The 20,351-nt window shown below is 40.6% G+C and overlaps 1 protein-coding gene across 1 annotated transcript in view; it reads left to right on the forward strand.

Annotated features, from left to right (window-relative positions):
- LOC133568027 (retinal-specific phospholipid-transporting ATPase ABCA4-like) overlaps window positions 1-20,351 on the forward strand; it is a 135,928-nt gene that overhangs the window by 4,328 nt on the left and 111,249 nt on the right. Inside the window, 2 exon segments of the mRNA XM_061919719.1 lie at window positions 13,560-13,672; window positions 18,072-18,165. Of these exon segments, the coding sequence (XP_061775703.1) occupies window positions 13,607-13,672; window positions 18,072-18,165 (160 nt within the window). The 5' untranslated portion in view covers window positions 13,560-13,606.

A 20,351-nucleotide genomic window follows, 5' to 3' on the forward strand; every position in this document is an offset into this window, starting at 1 on the left:
CAAACAACTGGAGGGTGCCAGGTGGGGTACATGTTGGTGGTCTACAACCGTGCATTTCTATTTTATTATTGTCAGGCTCATTATTAGTACAAGCCTTTGTTAAAAAAAAAATTTTAAATAATGAATTAAATTACCTTAAAATTTGAATATCTTAATGATAATTATATTTTTTTAATTAACTGCTATTAACAGTAAGCGCAAAAAATATGAATAAAATGATGAATTGAATTACCTTAAACTTTGAATATCTTAATGGTAATTATATTTTTTATTTACTGCTATTAAGAGTAATCTAAAAAATATAAATAAAATAATGAAAAGGAGAAAGTTTACCCACCCAATTTTGTTTTAATTAATTAATTTGTTATAGGTCACATATAAAAATATACAGCGTCACAAACAACTGGAGGGTGCCAGGTGAGATACGTGGTGGTGGTCTACGACCATGCATTTCTATTTTATTATTATTGTCGGGCTCATTATCAGTACAAACCTTTGTTAAAAAAAAAAGATGCATTAAATTACCTTAAATTTGCAATGAATATCGTAATGATATTTATGTTTTTTTTATTTACTGCTATTAACAATAATCTAAAAAATATAAATAAAATAATGAAAATGAGAAAGTTTACTCACCCAATTTTGTTTTAATTAATTAATTTGTTATAGGTCACATATAAAAATATATAGCGTCACAAACAACTGGAGGGTGCCAGGTGAGGTACGTGGTGGTGGTCTACGACCATGCATTTCTATTTTATTATTGTCAGGCTCATTATCAGTACAAGCCTTTGTTAAAAAAAATGACAAAATAATGAATTAAATTACCTTGAAATTTGAACATCTTAATGATAATTATATATTTGTATTAACTGCTATTAACAGTAAGCGCAAAAAATATGAATAAAATGATGAATTTAATTACCTTAAAATTTGAATATCTTAATGGTAATTATATTTTTTATTTACTGCTATTCAGAGTAATCAACAAAAATATGAAGAAAATGATAAAAATGAGAAAGTTTAATCACTCAATTTGGTTTTAATAAATGAATTTGTTATAGGTCACATATAAAAATATACAGCGTCACAAACAACTGGAGGGTGCCAGGTGAGATACGTGGTGGTGGTCTACAACCGTGCATTTCAATTTTATTATTGTCAGGCTCATTATCAGTACAAGCCTTCGTTAAAAAAAATGACAAAATAATGAATTAAATTACCTTGAAATTTGAATATCTTAATGATAATTATATTTTTTTATTAACTGCTGTTAACAGTAAGCGCAAAAAATATGAATAAAATGATGAATTAAATGACCTTAAAATTTGAATATCTTAATGGTAATTATATTTTTTATTTACTGCCATTAAGAGTAATCAACAAAAATATGAAGAAAATGATGAAAATGAGAAAGTTTAATCACCCAATTTTGTTTTAATTAATTAATTTGTTATAGGTCACATATAAAAATATACAGCGTCACAAACAACTGGAGGGTGCCAGGTGAGGTACGTGGTGGTGGTCTACAACCATGCATTTCTATTTTATTATTGTGAGGCTCAGTGCAAGCCTTTGTTGGAAGAAAAAAAAAAGATTAATTAAATTACCTTAAAATTTTATAATTATGTTACACTGAGAAATCAAAGCAAGCCGGGGCCATTTTGATATTTTATTTTTATTTTAAAAACCAATACAATATATGTATAAAAAATAAACATTTAGGCCTCCACTTAGTCCCCATAGGATTTTGGTCAAAAATATATTAAAAATGTGTCATTATTCAGTTTTATTAGTTGTATTTTTTTTCAAGTTTTAAATCTGTAGATCAACATTAGGTCATTCTGTCAATATACATTTTGTCAGAGAAAACCCTGTTTTTTAAGGGAAAAAACACAAAATATGCAATATTTTCACCCAATAAAATTTTCAAAGTGGAATATTTAAGATTATGTAAGAATTGGAGCCTTAAAAAGGTCAATAAATCATAACGCCATTGATTTCATTTTTTTTTTAGCAATGACACTTAAAAACAAATCACATTAAAATTAAGGACCCTGCGATGAGGTGGCGACTTGTCCAGGGTGTACCCCGCCTTCCGCCCGATTGTAGCTGAGATAGGCGCCAGCGCCCCCCGCTACCCCAAAAGGGAATAAGCGGTAGAAAATGGATGGATGGATGACACTTAAAAACAAATCACATTAAAATTAAGGGCCCTGCGATGAGGTGGCGACTTGTCCAGGGTGTACCCCGCCTTCCGCCCGATTGTAGCTGTGATAGGCGCCAGCGCCCCCCGCTACCCCAAAAAAGGGAATAAGCGGTAGAAAATGGATGGATGGATGACACTTAATAACAAATGACATTAAAATTAAGGGCCCTACGATGAGGTGGCGACTTGTCCAGGGTGTACCCCGCCTTCCGCCCGATTGTAGCTGAGATAGGCGCCAGCGCCCCCCGCTACCCCAAAAGGGAATAAGCGGTAGAAAAATGGATGGATGGATAACACTTAAAGACAAATCACATTAAAATTAAGGGCCCTGCGATGAGGTGGCGACTTGTCCAGGGTGTACCCCGCCTTCCGCCCGATTGTAGCTGAGATAGGCGCCAGCGCCCCCCGCTACCCCAAAAAAGGGAATAAGCGGTAGAAAATGGATGGATGGATGACACTTAATAACAAATGACATTAAAATTAAGGGCCCTACGATGAGGTGGCGACTTGACCAGGGTGTACCCCGCCTTCCGCCCGATTGTAGCTGAGATAGGCGCCAGCGCCCCCCGCTACCCCAAAAGGGAATAAACGGTAGAAATATGGATGGATGGATAACACTTAAAGACAAATCACATTAAAATTAAGGGCCCTGCGATGAGGTGGCGACTTGTCCAGGGTGTACCCCGCCTTCCGCCCGATTGTAGCTGAGATAGGCGCCAGCGCCCCCCGCTACCCCAAAAAAGGGAATAAGCGGTAGAAAATGGATGGATGGATGACACTTAATAACAAATCACATTAAAATTAAGGGCCCTGCGATGAGGTGGCGACTTGTCCAGGGTGTACCCCGCCTTCCGCCCGATTGTAGCTGAGATAGGCGCCAGCGCCCCCCGCTATCCCAAAAAAGGGAATAAGCGGTAGAAAATGGATGGATGGATGACACTTAATAACAAATTACATTAAAATTAAGGGCCCTGCGATGAGGTGGCGACTTGTCCAGGGTGTACCCCGCCTTCCGCCCGATTGTAGCTGAGATAGGCGCCAGCGCCACTCGCTACACCAAAAGGGAATAAGCTGTAGAATATGGATGGATGGATGACACTTAAAGACAAATCACATTAAAATTAAGGGCTCTGCGATGAGGTGGCGACTTGTCCAGGGTGTACCCCGCCTTCCGCCCGATTGTAGCTGAGATAGGCGCCAGCGCCCCCCGCTACCCCAAAAAAGGGAATAAGCGGTAGAAAATGGATGGATGGATGACACTTAATAACAAATCACATTAAAATTAAGGGCCCTGCGATGAGGTGGCGACTTGTCCAGGGTGTACACCGCCTTCCGCCCGATTGTAGCTGAGATAGGCGCCAGCGCCCCCCGCTATCCCAAAAAAGGGAATAAGCGGTAGAAAATGGATGGATGGATGACACTTAATAACAAATTACATTAAAATTAAGGGCCCTGCGATGAGGTGGCGACTTGTCCAGGGTGTACCCCGCCTTCCGCCTGATTGTAGCTGAGATAGGCGCCAGCGCCGCTCGCTACACCAAAAGGGAATAAGCTGTAGAATATGGATGGATGGATGACACTTAAAGACAAATCACATTAAAATTAAGGGCTCTGCGATGAGGCGGCGACTTGTCCGGGGTGTACCCCGCCTTCCGCCCGATTGTAGCTGAGATAGGCGCCAGCGCCCCCCGCCACCCCAAAAGGGAATAAGCGGTAGAAAATGGATGGATGGATGACACTTAAAAACAAATCACATTAAAATCAAGGGCCCTGCGATGAGGTGGCGACTTGTCCAGGATGTACCCCGCCTTCCGCCCGATTGTAGCTGAGATAGGCGCCAGCGCTCCCCGCTACCCCAAAAGGGAATAAGCGGTAGAAAATGGATGGATGGATGACACTTAAAAACAAATCACATTAAAATTAAGGGCCCTGCGATGAGGTGGCGACTTGTCCAGGGTGTACCCCGCCTTCCTCCCGATTGTAGCTGAGATAGGCGCCAGCGCCCCCCGCTACCCCAAAAAAGGGAATAAGCGGTAGAAAATGGATGGATGGATGACACTTAATAACAAATCACATTAAAATTAAGGGCCCTGCGATGAGGTGGCGACTTGTCCAGGGTGTACCCCGCCTTCCGCCCGATTGTAGCTGAGATAGGCGCCAGCGCCCCCCGCTATCCCAAAAAAGGGAATAAGCGGTAGAAAATGGATGGATGGATGACACTTAATAACAAATTACATTAAAATTAAGGGCCCTGCGATGAGGTGGCGACTTGTCCAGGGTGTACCCCGCCTTCCGCCCGATTGTAGCTGAGATAGGCGCCAGCGCCGCTCGCTACACCAAAAGGGAATAAGCTGTAGAATATAGATGGATGGATGACACTTAAAGACAAATCACATTAAAATTAAGGGCTCTGCGATGAGGCGGCGACTTGTCCGGGGTGTACCCCGCCTTCCGCCCGATTGTAGCTGAGATAGGCGCCAGCGCCCCCCGCCACCCCAAAAGGGAATAAGCGGTAGAAAATGGATGGATGGATGACACTTAAAAACAAATCACATTAAAATCAAGGGCCCTGCGATGAGGTGGCGACTTGTCCAGGATGTACCCCGCCTTCCGCCCGATTGTAGCTGAGATAGGCGCCAGCGCTCCCCGCTACCCCAAAAGGGAATAAGCGGTAGAAAATGGATGGATGGATGACACTTAAAAACAAATCACATTAAAATTAAGGGCCCTGCGATGAGGTGGCGACTTGTCCAGGGTGTACCCCGCCTTCTGCCTGATTGTAGCTGAGATAGGCGCCAGTGCCCCCCGCTACCCCAAAAAAGGGAATAAGCGGTAGAAAATGGATGGATGGATGACACTTAAAAACAAATCACATTAAAATTAAGGGCCCTGCGATGAGGCGGCGACTTGTCCGGGGTGTACCCCGCCTTCCGCCCGATTGTAGCTGAGATAGGCGCCAGTGCCCCCCCGCTACCCCAAAAAGGAAATAAGTGGTAGAAAATGGATGGGATCAAAAAGGGTCCTACTCATTGAAGTGTTTAAAAACACAAATTAGATATAATTTTTTTACTGTTTACTTTTAACACAATAATCTCAAGATCACCTTCAGATCTGTCCGTCAATTATAAGTTGTATTGTTGTTTATATTTGGCAAACACAAAACATGCGAACATTTCCCCCCAAAAAATATCTCAAAGTGGAATATTTATTGTGATTTTTTGAGCTTTGAATAGGTCAATAATTCATAATGACATAGATTTTGATTCATTTTTTGGGCGAATTATATTTATATAGCGCTTTTCTCTAGTGACTCAAAGCGCTTTTACATAGTGAAACCCAATATCTAAGTTACATTCAAACCAGTGTGGGTGGCACTGGGAGCAGGTGGGTAAAGTGTCTTGCCCAAGGACACAACAGCAGTGACTAGGATGGCGGAAGCGGGAATCGAACCTGCAACCCTCAAGCTACGCCGCCCCATTTTATTATTATTTTTTAAAGAAAGAAACAGCCTGCATGGCAGCTTTGTGTTATTCGAGTAAACATTGCAACATTTTATTGTTACATTCCACCTGTTTGCTCTTTCATTACACTTTTTATGTTTTATTTTTGTTTTGTTTTCAATCGTATTTTTAAACCGGGTCGTGGGCAGAGTAGCCAGAAATCGTACTCAAGTAAGAGTACAGTTACTTTAGAGATTTGTTACTCAAATAAAAGTAAGGAGTAGTCACCCAAATATTTACTTGAGTAAAAGTAAAAAATATATGGTGAAAAAACTACTCAAGTACTGAGTAACTGATGAGTAAGCTGTTTGTTTAATGATTACGGCAACAAATAATGCACAAAAACATAAAAATAACAATGAGCAAACTCATAGCCAGGAATATCTATTAGGCAACTAAAACAATAATATATATTACATAATAATACATTAAAATAAAAACCATTTATAACTTAACAGCACTTTAGGCTCAGTATGCATTCATCGATTGATTGATTGATTGATTGATTGATTAAAACTTGTATTAGTAGATTGCACAGTACAGTACATATTCCGCACAATTGACCACTAAATGGTAACACCCCAATAAGTTTTTCAACGTTAATCAATTATATATATATATATATATATAGTATATAATTTAGTTATTTATTTTGCCGTTTTTGTTGACATGTTAAAGGTGTTTTAATGAATATACATGCATGTTTAACATATAGATTCCTATCTTTCATGAAGACAAGAATATAAGTTGGTGTATTACCTGATTCTGATGACTTGCATTGATTGGAATCAGACAGTAAAGTGCTGATAATGTCCACGTTTTCAAATGGAGGAGAAAAAAAGTTCATCCTTTTCTGGTTTTTGGCATCTTATTCGTCCAGCTTCCATATTCGTTTTTATACACTTTACAAGAAATACATTGGCGGCAAACTCTGTAGTTTCTGCTCCGGCTTTCGGAGACTCTTATCTTGTTAGCGCAGGCGCGATGGAGCAGCGCTTTTATTGTGAAGACAGGAACTGTGCGATCAGTCTTTAGGCTTTTGACGGGAAGTACGGTTGAAATAAAAAGTGTCTTTTTTCCTTTACACTATTGATTGATTGATTGAAACTTTTATTATTGGATTGCACAGTACAGTACATATTCCGTACAATTGACCACTAAATGGTAACACCCCAATAAGTTTTTCAACGTTAATCAATCATATATATATATATATATAGTATATAATTTAGTTATTAATTTTGCCGTTTTTGTTGACATGTTAAAGGTGTTTTAATGAATATACATGCATGTTTAACACATAAATTCCTATCTTTCATGAAGACAAGAATATAAGTTGGTGTATTACCTGATTCTGATGACTTGCATTGATTGGAATCAGACAGTATAGTGCTGATAATGTCCACGTTTTCAAATGGAGGAGAAAAAAAGTTCCTCCTTCCTGTCTAATACCACATGAAAGTGGTTGGTTTTTGGCATCTTATTCGTCCAGCTTCCATATTCGTTTTTATACACTTTACAAGAAATACATTGGCGGCAAACTCTGTAGTTTATGCTCTGGCTTTCGGAGACTCTTATTTTGTTAGCGCAGGCGCGATGGATCGGCGCTTTTATTGTGAAGACAGGAACTGTGCGATCAGTCTTTAGGCTTTTGACGGGAAGTACGGTTGAAATAAAAAGTGTCTTTTTAGATGTAACGGAGTAAATGTAGCGCGTTACTACCCACCTCTGGTCGTGGGGCCGTTAAAAAATGACCTGTGGGCCACACTTCTGTAATAGAAGTAAATATTTTCCTGCAAGCCTGCATGTGATGTCATCCCTTTGTACTTTTACTCCTGCAAACAAATTGCTCCTCATGTCCACTCTTCCTCCTTACTAAATGAAATAGATGTAGTTTTGTATAATCCTGTGTGCTACATTAACCAGGTTGTGTTTACATCCATAATAATCATGTATTCTTGCAAAGTTATGTGAGGTTTCTGGGGTTCTTTTATTGAGAGAAAGGACCCATATAGGTTTTGTCATTTGAAGTTGGACTTCAAATGTTAAATTGTCAGGAAAGAAGAGGAAGGAATTTAAAATGTAAAAAGGTATATGTGTCATTTTTAAGGTTGTATTTTTGTCTCTAAAATTGTATTTCGGAAAGTTATAAGAAGCAAAGTAAAAATAATAATACATGAATTTATTTAAACAAGGAAAGACCAAGTCTTTCAAATATTTTCTTGGATTTTTAAATTCTATTTGAGTTTTGTCTTTCTAGGAATTAATGTGAGCGAGGATGAAAGATTTGTGGATGAGGAAAGTGAGAGTGAAGGACTAGAAAAAAAAAAAAAGACTAATTGACAGAAATAGCCAATTTGCTCAATTTACCTTTAATAAATAAATCTATATATATTAAAAAAACGGGTATTTCTGTCCGTCATTCCGTCGTACATTTTTTTTACTTTTCCGGAAGGTTTTTTGTAGAGAATAAATGATGAAAAAAAACACTTAATTGAACGATTTGAAAGAGGAGAAAACACGTAAGAAATTAAAATTAAATTTAAAAACATAGTTTATCTTTAATTTCGACTCTTTAAAATTCAAAATTCAACCGAAAAAAGAAGGGAAAAACTAGCTAATTTGAATCTTTTTGAAAAAATTAAAAAAATAATTTATGGAACATCATTAGTAATTTTTCCTGATTGAGATTAATTTTAGAATTTTTATGACATGTTTTAAATAGGTTAAAATCCAATTTGAAATAAGATTTAAATTTGATTCTACAGATTTTCTAGATTTGCCAGAATTTTTATTTTTTATTTTAATCATAATAAGATTGAAGAAATATTTCACAAATATTCTTCATCGAAAAAATAGAAGCTAAAATGAAGAATTATATTAAAATGTATTTATTATTCTTTATAATAATAATAAAAAATACTTGAACATTGATTTAAATTGTCAGGAAAGAAGAGGAAGGAATTTAAAAGGTAAAAAGGTATATGTGTTTAAAAATCCTAAAATCATTTTTAAGGTTGTATTTTTTCTCTAAAATTGTATTTCGGAAAGTTATAAGAAGCAAAGTAAAAAATAATAAATGAATTTATTTAAACAAGTAGAGACCAAGTCTTTCAAATATTTTCTTAGATTTTCAAATTCTATTTGAGTTTTGTCTTTTTAGGAATTAATTTGAGCTAGGATGAAAGATTTGTGGATGAGGAAAGTGAGAGTGAAGGACTAGAAAAGAAAAAAAAACTATACAGTAGGGGCAATTCAGATGTTTTTAGACAAAATTAAAAGGATAATTCTGGAAAATCCCTTATCTGCTTATTGTGTTACTAGTGTTTTAGTGAAATTATATGGTGGTACCTGTACAACTTGAAGGTCAGCCCTGCACCTTTCTTCAGCACCAGTCGACGGGTGGTGGCGATGCCCATCTCTGCGTTTCGCAAGGGACCCTCTTCGAAACACCATCTTTCGAAACGATCGCTGCATAATACACTGTACTTTGTGTGTGTGGTCCAATCCAACCGTGTTCGCTTGACCGCTCTGTTCCTTAGTAAAGCTTCACCGTCATCTTTCGGGAATGTAAACAATTAAACACCGGCTGTGTTTGTGTTGCTAAAGGCGGCCGAAATACACCGCTTCCCACCTACAGCTTTCTTCTTTGACGTCTCCATTATTCATTGCACAAATTGGAAAAGATTCAGCAACATAGATGTCCAGAATACTGTGGAATTATGCGATGAAAACAGACGACATATAGCTGGGAACGATGCTGGAACAAAATGTCCTCTACAATGCGTGACGTCGCGCGCACGCGTCATCATACCGCAACGTTTTAGCATGATACTTCGGCGCGAAATTTAAAATTGCAATTTAGTAAACTAAAGCGGGCATATTGGCATGTGTTGCAATGTTAATATTTCATCATTGATATATAAACTATCAGACTGCGTGGTCACTAGTAGTGGCTTTCAGTAGACTTTTAACGAACGCATAAATAATCATCTCAAAATTATTTATTAAAGCCTAAGCAGGGAAACCCGGACTTCCCTCTCCCCAGCCACTTCGTCTAGCTCTTCCCGGGGGATCCCGAGGCGTTCCCAGGCCAGTCGGGAGACATAGTCTTCCCAACGTGTCCTGGGTCTTCCCCGTGGCCTCCTACCGGTTGGACGTGCCCTAAACACCTCCCTAGGGAGGCGTTCGGGTGGCATCCTGACCAGATGCCTGAACCACCTCATCTGGCTCCTCTCCATGTGGAGGAGCAGCAGCTTTACTTTGAGTTCCTCCCGGATGGCAGAGCTTCTCACCCTATCTCTAAGGCGGAGGAAACTCATTTCGGCCGCTTGTACCCGTGATCTTATCCTTTCGGTCATGACCCAAAGCTCATGACCATAGGTGAGGTAGAAATTGAGAGCTTTGCCTTCCGGCTCAGCTCCTTCTTCACAACAACGGATCGAAGCAACGTCCGCATTACTGAAGACGCCGCACCGATCCGCCTGTCGATCTCACGATCCACTCTTCCCTCACTCGTGAACAAGACTCCGAGGTACTTGAACTCCTCCACTTGGGGCAGGGTCTCCTCCCCAACCCGGAGATGGCATTCCACCCTTTTCCGGGCGAGAACCATGGACTCGGACTTGGAGGTGCTGATTCACATTCCAGTGAGAGCTGAAGAGCCCGGTCAGATGAAGCCATCAGGACCACATCATCTGCAAAAAGCAGAGACCTAATCCCGCCGTCACCAAACCGGAACCCCTCAACGCCTTGACTGCGCCTAGAAATTCTGGCATACAGAGTCCAAAGATGTGCAGAACAGTTGTACTTCAGTCTCTGAGTTGGTGGGAAAGGCGGCCTCATCAGCTATAAAAGACTTCACACATCATGACATGACTTACTTTTATCTTAGCCCGCAGTCTGGATGGATTGAACAGTTTTCCTGAGCTTCGGGTATGTAAGGGGTTGCCAGAGTCTTCGGGGAACGCGTAGACAAAAATATTCCAATGATGGGTCGGAGCAAGAACAGAATTCTACTTCACCCCACATCTCATCTGGAATTAAGTCAGAGCTAGTGCCTTCAAATTCTACTGTTGCCTTCATGCCGTCATGAAAGTCAGTAATTATCTTCAGCAGTTTAGGAGGGCCAGCCAAGTCTTTGCAGAACAAAGGAGAGTCCAGGTCGGCTGACGTGGTCAAAGGCCTTATAGTCAAGTCCACCAACACCAGAAACAGAGGTGGTTCAATGCATTTTTCCTGTGATTGTCTAACGCAGAACACCACGTCTACTGTGGAGCCACCGGTTCGAAACCCACACTGGCTTTCAGGAAGGATACTGTCTGCCAGGACTTGTAGTCAAAGTAGAAATTCAGAGGGTAATTTCACCACAACTACTGTGCGTGTGAGACTATCAGTGGTGCTTTAACTTTAAATTTAACAAATATCTTTCCGGCAACACTGAGCAGAGAAATTCCTGTGTAGTTGTTTACAGCACATTTCAGCTCTCCCTGGATCGGTTCATAGCCGAGTGTGAAGCGACTGGGATGAGAATCAGGAACCTCCAAGTCCAAGGCGTTGAGGGGTTCCGGTTTGGTGACGGCGGGATTAGGTCTCTGCTTTTTGCAGATGATGTGGTCCTTAAGGCTTCATCTGACCGGGATCTTCAGCTCTCACTGGATCGGTTCGCACCAGAATGAGAATCAGCACCCCCAAGTCCGAGTCCATGGTTCTCGCCCGGAAAAGGGTGGAGTGCCATCTCCGGGTTGGAGAGGAGACCCTGCCCCAAGTGGAGGAGTTCAAGTACCTAGGAGTCTTGTTCACGAGTGAGGGAAGAGTGGATGGTGAGATCGACAGGCGGCGTCTTCAGTAATGCGGACGCTGCTTCGATCCGTTGTTGTGAAGAAGGAGCTGAGCCGGAAGGCAAAGCTCTCAATTTCAACCTCACCTATGGTCATGAGCTTTGGTTTATGACCGAAAGGACAAGATCACGGGTACAAGCGACTGAAATGAGTTTCCTCCGCCGGGTGGCAGGTCTCTCTGGTGAGCCCCGCCACTGAGGTTCTGTACGTCGACCGTCCCCCAGTCCACAATAGGGTCTTACTGAAGGTCGTCAGAGTGCTTCTTCGTCACGGAAATCGCACTATAACCACATATACCATCTTGGATGACGGGTCCGAAAGGAGCATGCTCCCGCCAGCAGCTGCCCGAGAACTTGGCCTACAAGGACCTGCCCCTGAGAACCATCAGACAGGAGGTCTAGACTCTCCGCGGCTCTGCGGTATCCTTCCACATCTCTCCTGCTGCTGAGCCAAAGACCAGCTTCCTAGTCTCCAGAGCCTTCACCTCAGGTCGCCTCGGCCTAGGCGAACAGTCATACCCAGAGATAGGGTGAGAAGCTCAGTCATCTGGGAGGAACTCAAAGTAAAGCCGCTGCTCTTCCACATGGAGAGGAGCCAGATGAGGTGGTTCAGGCATCTGGTCAGGATGCCACCTGAACTCCTCCCTAGGGAGGCGTTTAGGGCACGTCCGACCGGTAGGAGGCCACGGGGAAGACCCAGGACACATTGAGAAGACTATGTCTCCCGGCTGGCCTGGGAACGCCTCGGGATCCCCCGGGAAGAGCGAGACGAAGTGGCTGGGGAGAGGGAAGTCTGGGCTTCCCTGCTTAGGCTGCTGCCCCCGCGACCCGACCTCGGATAAGCGGAAGAAGATGGATGGATGGATGGATGGATAATAAATACATTTTAATTTAATTCTTCATTTTAGCTTCTGTTTTTTCGACGAAGAATATTTGTGAAATATTTCTTCAAACTTATTATGATTAAAATTTTAAAAAATTATTCTGGCAAATCTATAACATCTATGGAATCAAATTGAAATCTTGTTCAAAGTCTTTTGAATTTATTTAAAAAAAATTGTTCTGGAAAATCTAGAAGAAATAATGATTTGTTTTTGTTAGATATATAGCTTGGTCCAATTTGTTATATATTCTAAGAAAGTGCAGATCGGATTTTAACCTATTTAAAATATGTCATCAAAATTCTGAAATGAATCTTGATCAGCAAAAATTACTAATGATGTTCCATAACTTTTTGGGGGGACTTTTTCAAAAAGGTTCGAATTAGTTTGTTTTTCTCTTCATATTTTTCGGTTGAATTTTGAATTTTAAAGAGTCGACATTGAAGATAAACTATGTTTTTTTTTGTGTTTTCTCTTTTAAACCGTTAAGTGTTTTTTTTCCATCATTTATTCTCTACCAAAAACCTTCCGTAAAAGGAAAAAAAATGTACGACGGAATGACAGACAGAAATACTCATTTTTTTATATATATATAGATTTATTTATTCAAGGTAAATTGAGCAAATTGGCTATTTCTGGCAATTTATTTAAGTGTGTATCAAACTGGTAGCCCTTCGCATTAATCAGTACCCAAGAAGTAGCTCTTGCTTTCAAAAAGGTTGGTGACCCCTGCATTATAACATTGTTTATTTGGAGCAATGACAAAAAAAACAGAATAATAGAGATGGACAAATGAAACAAAAACAGCCTGCATGGCAGTTTTGTGTAAACATTGCAACTTTTTAAAGTTAGATTTCACCTCATTCCACTTTTTTTTTTTAATGTTTTCTTAAATTTTTGCAATAGCATTTCCAGAATGTGTGTCGGGCCAGTAAACAATTAGCTGCGGGCCGCAAATGGCCCCAGGGCCGCACTTTGGACACCCCTGCCTTAGACCTAAAAGCTCCTTTTGCGCCTTCTTGGTATGATTAGAGGTATGTGTCGGTCTGCTTTGGTGCAACTTTGTGAACGCTTCACAGTTCCCTTTGGTTCTCCTCAGAATGCCATCTGAACTTTGCCTGTGTGTGCAGGTTTACCAAAGTCACATGACCCGGTCCAGAGGTCCACCTGCCGAGCCATGAAGACAGGCTCTCAGATCCGCCTGCTGCTGTGGAAGAACTGGACTCTCCGGAAGAGGCAGAAGGTAGTGTTAGCGTCTTAGCATGTTAGCATGTAATGGCTTTCTGTGTATTCCAGGGGTGTCCAAAGTTTTGTTTGTTTACCGCCCCCCCACACACATTCTGGAAATGCTATTGCACAAATAAAAAAGGACATTAAAAATTTTGGAATGAGGTGAAATCTATCAAGGAAAAGTTGCAATGTTGACAAAAAGCTGCCATGCAGGCTGTTTTTTTTTCCTCTTGTCTTTATTTTACAACGGAAAAAAATATCTTTACCATGAATTGATTAACGTGGACCCCGACTTAAAGGGGAACATTATCACAATTTCAAAAGGGTTAAAAACAATAAAAATTAGTTCCCAGTGGATTGTTGTATTTTTTTATGTTTTTTTTCAAAATTTTACCGGTCACGGAATATCCCTAAATAAAGCTTTAAAGTGCCTTATTTTCACACTGGCCATTTCCCTGTGACGTCACACAGTGCTGCCAATGTAAACAAACAATGGGAATACCACAGCAAGATATAGCGACATTAGCTTGGATTCAAACTCGGATTTCAGCGGCTTAAGCGATTCAACAGATTACGCATGTATTGAAACAGATGGTTGGAGTATGAAAGTATTGAAGAAGAAACTGAAGCTATTGAGCGAATTCATAGCCATAGCATGGCCGAATAGCTGAGTTAGCATCGCCGGTAAAATGTGCGGACCAAACGATCAGGACTATCGCATCTTGTGACACTGGAGCAACTTAAATCCGTCGATTGGTAAGTGTTTGTTTTGCATTAAATGTGGGTGGAAGGAAACGTTATATAGTTGCAAATGCATCTGCAGGTTATCCATACATCTCTGTGCCATGTCTGCTTTAGCACCGCCGGTAAATAGCATGTTAGCATCAGTTAGCGTAGCATGGTAGCATCGATTAGCTGGCAGTCACATCAACAAAACTCACCTTTGTGATTTCGTTGACTTTATCGTTGCAAATGCATCTGCAGGTTATCCATACATCTCTGTGCCATGTCTGCTTTAGCACCGCCGGTAAATAACATGTTAGCATCGATTAGCGTAGCATGTTAGCATCGATTAGCGTAGCATGTTAGCATCGATTAGCGTAGCATGGTAGCATCGATTAGCTGGCAGTCACATCAACAAAACTCACCTTTGTGATTTCGTTGACTTTATTGTTGCAAATGCATCTGCAGGTTATCCATACATCTCTCTGCCATGTCTGCTTTAGCACCGCCGGTAAATAGCATGTTAGCATCGATTAGCGTAGCATTTTAGCATCGATTAGCTGGCAGTCACATCAACAAAACTCACCTTTGTGATTTCGTTGACTTTATCGTTGCAAATGCATCTGCAGGTTATCCATACATCTCTGTGCCATGTCTGTTTTAGCACCGCCGGTAATTAGCATGTTAGCATCGATTAGCGTAGCATGTTAGCATCGATTAGCGTAGCATGGTAGCATCGATTAGCTGGCAGTCAACATCAACAAAGTCACCTTTGTGATTTAGTTGACTTTATCGTTGCAAATGCATCTGCAGGTTATCCATACATCTCTGTGCCATGTCTGCTTTAGCACCGCCGGTAAATAGCATGTTAGCATCGATTAGCGTAGCATGTTAGCATCGATTAGCTGGCAGTCAACATCAACAAAGTCACCTTTGTGATTTAGTTGACTTTATCGTTGCAAATGCATCTGCAGGTTATCCATACATCTCTGTGCCATGTCTGTCTTAGCATCGCCGGTAAATAGCATGTTAGCATCGATTAGCGTAGCATGTTAGCATCGATTAGCGTAGCATGGTAGCATCGATTAGCTGGCAGTCACATCAACAAAACTCACCTTTGTGATTTCGTTGACTTTATCGTTGCAAATGCATCTGCAGGTTATCCATACATCTCTGTGCCATGTCTGCTTTAGCACCGCCGGTAAATAGCATGTTAGCATCGATTAGCGTAGCATGTTAGCATCGATTAGCGTAGCATGTTAGCATCGATTAGCGTAGCATGGTAGCATCGATTAGCTGGCAGTCACATCAACAAAACTCACCTTTGTGATTTCGTTGACTTTATCGTTGCAAATGCATCTGCGGGTTATCCATATATCTCTGTGCCATGTCTGCTTTAGCACCGCCGGTAAATAGCATGTTAGCATCGATTAGCGTAGCATGTTAGCATCGATTAGCGTAGCATGTTAGCATCGATTAGCTGGCAGTCAACATCAACAAAACTCACCTTTGTGATTTAGTTGACTTTATCGTTGCAAATGCATCTGCAGGTTATCCATACATATCTGTGCCATGTCTGCTTTAGCACCGCCGGTAAATAGCATGTTAGCATCAATTAGCGTAGCATGTTAGCATCGATTAGCGTAGCATGTTAGCATCGATTAGCTGGCAGTCAACATCAACAAAACTCACCTTTGTGATTTAGTTGACTTTATAGTTGCAAATGCATCTGGAGGTTATCCATACATATCTGTGCCATGTCTGTCTTAGCATCGCCGGTAAATAGCATGTTAGCATCAATTAGCGTAGCATGTTAGCATCGATTAGCATAGCATGGTAGCATCGATTAGCTGGCAGTCAACATCAACAAAGTCATCCATCCATCCATCCATTTTCTACTGCTTATTCCCTTTTGGGGTCGCGGGGGGCGCTGGCGCCTATCTCAGCTACAATCGGGTGGAAGGCGGGGTACACCCTGGACAAGTCGCCACCTCATCGCAGGGCCAACACAGATAGACAGACAACATTCACACTCACATTCACACACTAGGGCCAATTTTTAGTGTTGCCAATCAACCTATCCCCAGGTGCATGTCTTTGGAAGTCACCTTTGTGATTTCGTTGACTTTATAGTTGCAAATGCATCTGCAGGTTATCCATACATCTCTGTGCCATGTCTGCCTTAGCATCGCCGGTCAAATGTGGAAACACTCTGGCACATTCAATGGGGGTCTGGCGGAAGACACTTTGGCATCTTCGGGCCAGTGGTGCAACTTGAATCCCTCCCTGTTAGTGTTGTTACACCCTCCGACAAGGCATGATGTCTCCAAGGTTCCAAAAAATAGTCCAAAAAACGGAAAATAACAGAGCTGAGACCCGGTGTTTGTATTGTGTTGAAAATGAAAATGGCGGGTGTGTTACCTCGGCGACGTCACATTCTGACGTCATCGCCTCCAGAGCGATAAACAGAAAGGCGTTTAATTCGGCAAAATTCACCCATTTAGAGTTTGGAAATCGGTTAAAAACATATATGGTCTTTTTTCTGCACCATCAAGGTATATATTGACGCTTACATAGGTCTGCTAATAATGTTCCCCTTTAAAGAAGTTGAAAAACTTATTGGGGTGTTACCATTTAGTGGACAATCGTACGGAATATGTACTGTACTGTGCAATCTACTAATTACAAGTTTCAATCAGTCAATTATTTATTTTTTATTTGTTTGCCATTGCGCAAAACAAAAAATAATGACCAAAAAAATCCATGTTATAATGAATTATTTTCAAACCCCCCATTAGTTTAAAAAGTTCACTTTAAAACGGTTTTATGTGGTTAATATTGCATATTAGTGAATTGTGAATTATATTTATATAGCGCTTTTCTCAAGTGACTCAAAGCGCTTTACATAGTGACACCCAATATCTAAGTTACATTTAAACCAGTGTGGGTGGCACTGGGAGCAGGTGGGTCAAGTGTCTTGCCCAAGGACACAACGGCAGTGACTAGGATGGCGGAAGTGGGAATCGAACCTGCAACCCTCAAGTTGCTAGCACGGCCGCTCTACCAACCGAGCTATGCCGCCCCAATTGTGCAGTTGCCATATAAATACAAAGTTTTCTTTGACAAAAGGGCATAAAACAAACAAAAAATTGTTAAAACTTAAAATCGACAGATATATCTGGAGTTGATCTCGTAACTTAAGTGTTGAAAGTTTAAAAAAAAAAAACCTAATAAAAATGTATCACTTTCTGAGTGGGGCACCTTTTTGGATTCTAAATATATTTAGTGGTATTTTAATTATAATCAAAAATAATATATAATTAAAATCAATGGTGTCCTGCATTATTGATCTTTTAGGGCTCTAATTACTAAATACTGCATATTTCAGTTTTACTATAAAAAAACAAAAAACAAAGATGTTTTTGACAGAAAAGCCATAAAACTTTTTTTTTTTTTTTTAAGTTGACATAGAGATTTACTGTAAGCGTTAAATAAAAAATAATAATAAAAATTTGACTTATTTTTAACATTTTAACAACTGAGACCCTTTACGGTCCCCGGGACCCCTAAAGGTAAAATACATTTTAAAAATCCATATATTATGAAAAATATTTTTCTGTATGTGGAAAAAGTTTGGACACCCCTGTTGTATTCGGTGTTTCAAAGACTCCCACTTCCTGTTTGTACAGATTCGCTTCCTGGTTGAGATCTTCTGGCCGGTGTTCCTGTTCCTCGGTCTGGTGTGGCTGAGAAAGGCTAACCCGCTCTACCAGCAACATGAGTGTAAGCGCAAACCGTAAACGTCCCGTATCGTGGGATTTTTCTAGCCATTTTTCCACCTTTTTTTCAACCAGGTTGTATTTTAAAGGCCTACTGAAACAAAGACTTGTCTGTGCTTGGTGGTCCATGGAACCCGGAATCTCTAATCGTAATGATGTCGACGTCGGGCTGGCATCTACTGCAAAAACATTAGCTAAGATCTTCTACGGTACATCCGGAAAGTATTCACACCGCTTTACTTGTATTTTGTTATGTTGCGGCCTTATTCCAAAGCGGCATGAATTCATTTTGTCCTCAAAATTATACACAAAATACCCCTTAAAGGCCTACTGAAAGCCACTACTAGCGACCACGCAGTCTGATAGTTTATATATCAATGATGAAATATTAACATTGCAACACATGCCAATACGGCCTTTTTAGTTTACTAAATTGCAATTTTAAATTTCCCGCAGAGTTTCTTGTCGAAAACGTCGCGGAATGATGACGCGTTTTTGTGACGTTATTGGTTGTAGCGGACATATTAGCCCAGCACCACACACGGCTAAAAGTTGTCTCTTTTCATCGTATAATTACACAGTAATTTGGACATCGATGTTGCTGAATCTTTTGCAATTTGTTCAATTAATAATGGAGACGTCAAAGAAGAATGCTGTTGGTGGAAAGCGGTGGATTGCAGCAACCGAAACACAGCCGGTGTTTCTTTTTTTGTTGTGAAGGTTTAGCGAACATTTTTCTCTACCACATGTCAACCAGCAAGTTTTTGGATGAGAAAATTGTGATATTAACTCAGCTCTTACCGGAGACTTGTGCGGTACATCCGGAAAGTATTCACACCGCTTTACTTGTATTTTGTTATGTTGCGGCCTTATTCCAAAGCGGCATGAATTCATCTTGTCCTCAAAATTATACACAAAATACCCCTTAAAGGCCTACTGAAAGCCACTACTAGCGACCACGCAGTCTGATAGTTTATATATCAATTATGAAATATCAACATTGCAACACATGCCAATACGGCCGCTTTAGTTTACTAAATTGCAATTTTAAATTCCGCGCCGAAAAATCCTGCTGAAAACGTCTCTGTATGATGTCGCCTGCGCGTGATGTCACGGATTGTAGAGGACATTTTGTGCCAGTATCGTGCCCAGCGGAGTTTTCTTGTCGAAAACGTCGCGGAATGATGACGCGTGTTTGTGACGTTATTGGTTGTAGCGGACATGTTAGCCCAGCACCACACACGGCTAAAAGTCGTCTCTTTTCATCGCATAATTACACAGTATTTTGGACATCTGTGTTGCTGAATCTTTTGCAATTTGTTCAATTAATAATGGAGACGTCAAAGAAGAATGCTGTTGGTGGAAAGCGGTGGATTGCAGCTGCCTTTAACACTGAAGCACAGCCGGTGTTTCTTGGTTTGTTGTGAAGCTTTAGCGAACATGTTTCTCTACCACATGTCAACCAGCAAGTTTTTGGATGAGAAAATTGTGATATTAAGTCCGCTCTTACCGGAGACTTGTGCGGTACATCCGGAAAGTATTCCCACCGCTTTACTTGTATTTTGTTATGTTGCAGCCTTATTCCAAAGCGGCATGAATTCATTTTGTCCTCAAATTTATACACAAAATACCCCTTAAAGGCCTACTGAAAGCCACTACTAGCGACCACGCAGTCTGATAGTTTGTATATCAATGATGAAATATTAACATTGCAACTCATGCCAATACGAAATTTTTAGTTTACTAAAGTGCAATTTTAAATTCCGCGCCGAAAAATCCTGCTGAAAACGTCTCTGTATGATGTCGCCTGCGCGTGATGTCACGGATTGTAGAGGACATTTTGTGCCAGTATCGTGCCCAGCTATTAAGTCGTCTGTTTTCATCGCATAATTCCATAATATTCTGGACTCTGTGTTGCTGAATCTTTTGCAATTTGTTCAATGAGTAATGGAGACGTCAAAGAAGAAAGCTGTAGGTGGGAAGCGGTGTATTGCGGCCGGCTTTAGCAACACTAACACAGCCGGTGTTTCATTGTTTACATTCCCGAAAGATGACGTGTGAAGTGAATTATATTTATATAGCGCTTTTCTCAAGTGACTCAAAGCGCTTTACACAGTGACACCCATATCTAAGTTAGATTTAAACCAGATGATGAAGATGACAGTCAAGCTTTACTATGGAACAGAGATG

The sequence above is a fragment of the Nerophis ophidion genome, linkage group LG14, assembly GCF_033978795.1.
Source record: "Nerophis ophidion isolate RoL-2023_Sa linkage group LG14, RoL_Noph_v1.0, whole genome shotgun sequence".
NCBI lineage: Eukaryota > Metazoa > Chordata > Actinopteri > Syngnathiformes > Syngnathidae > Nerophis > Nerophis ophidion.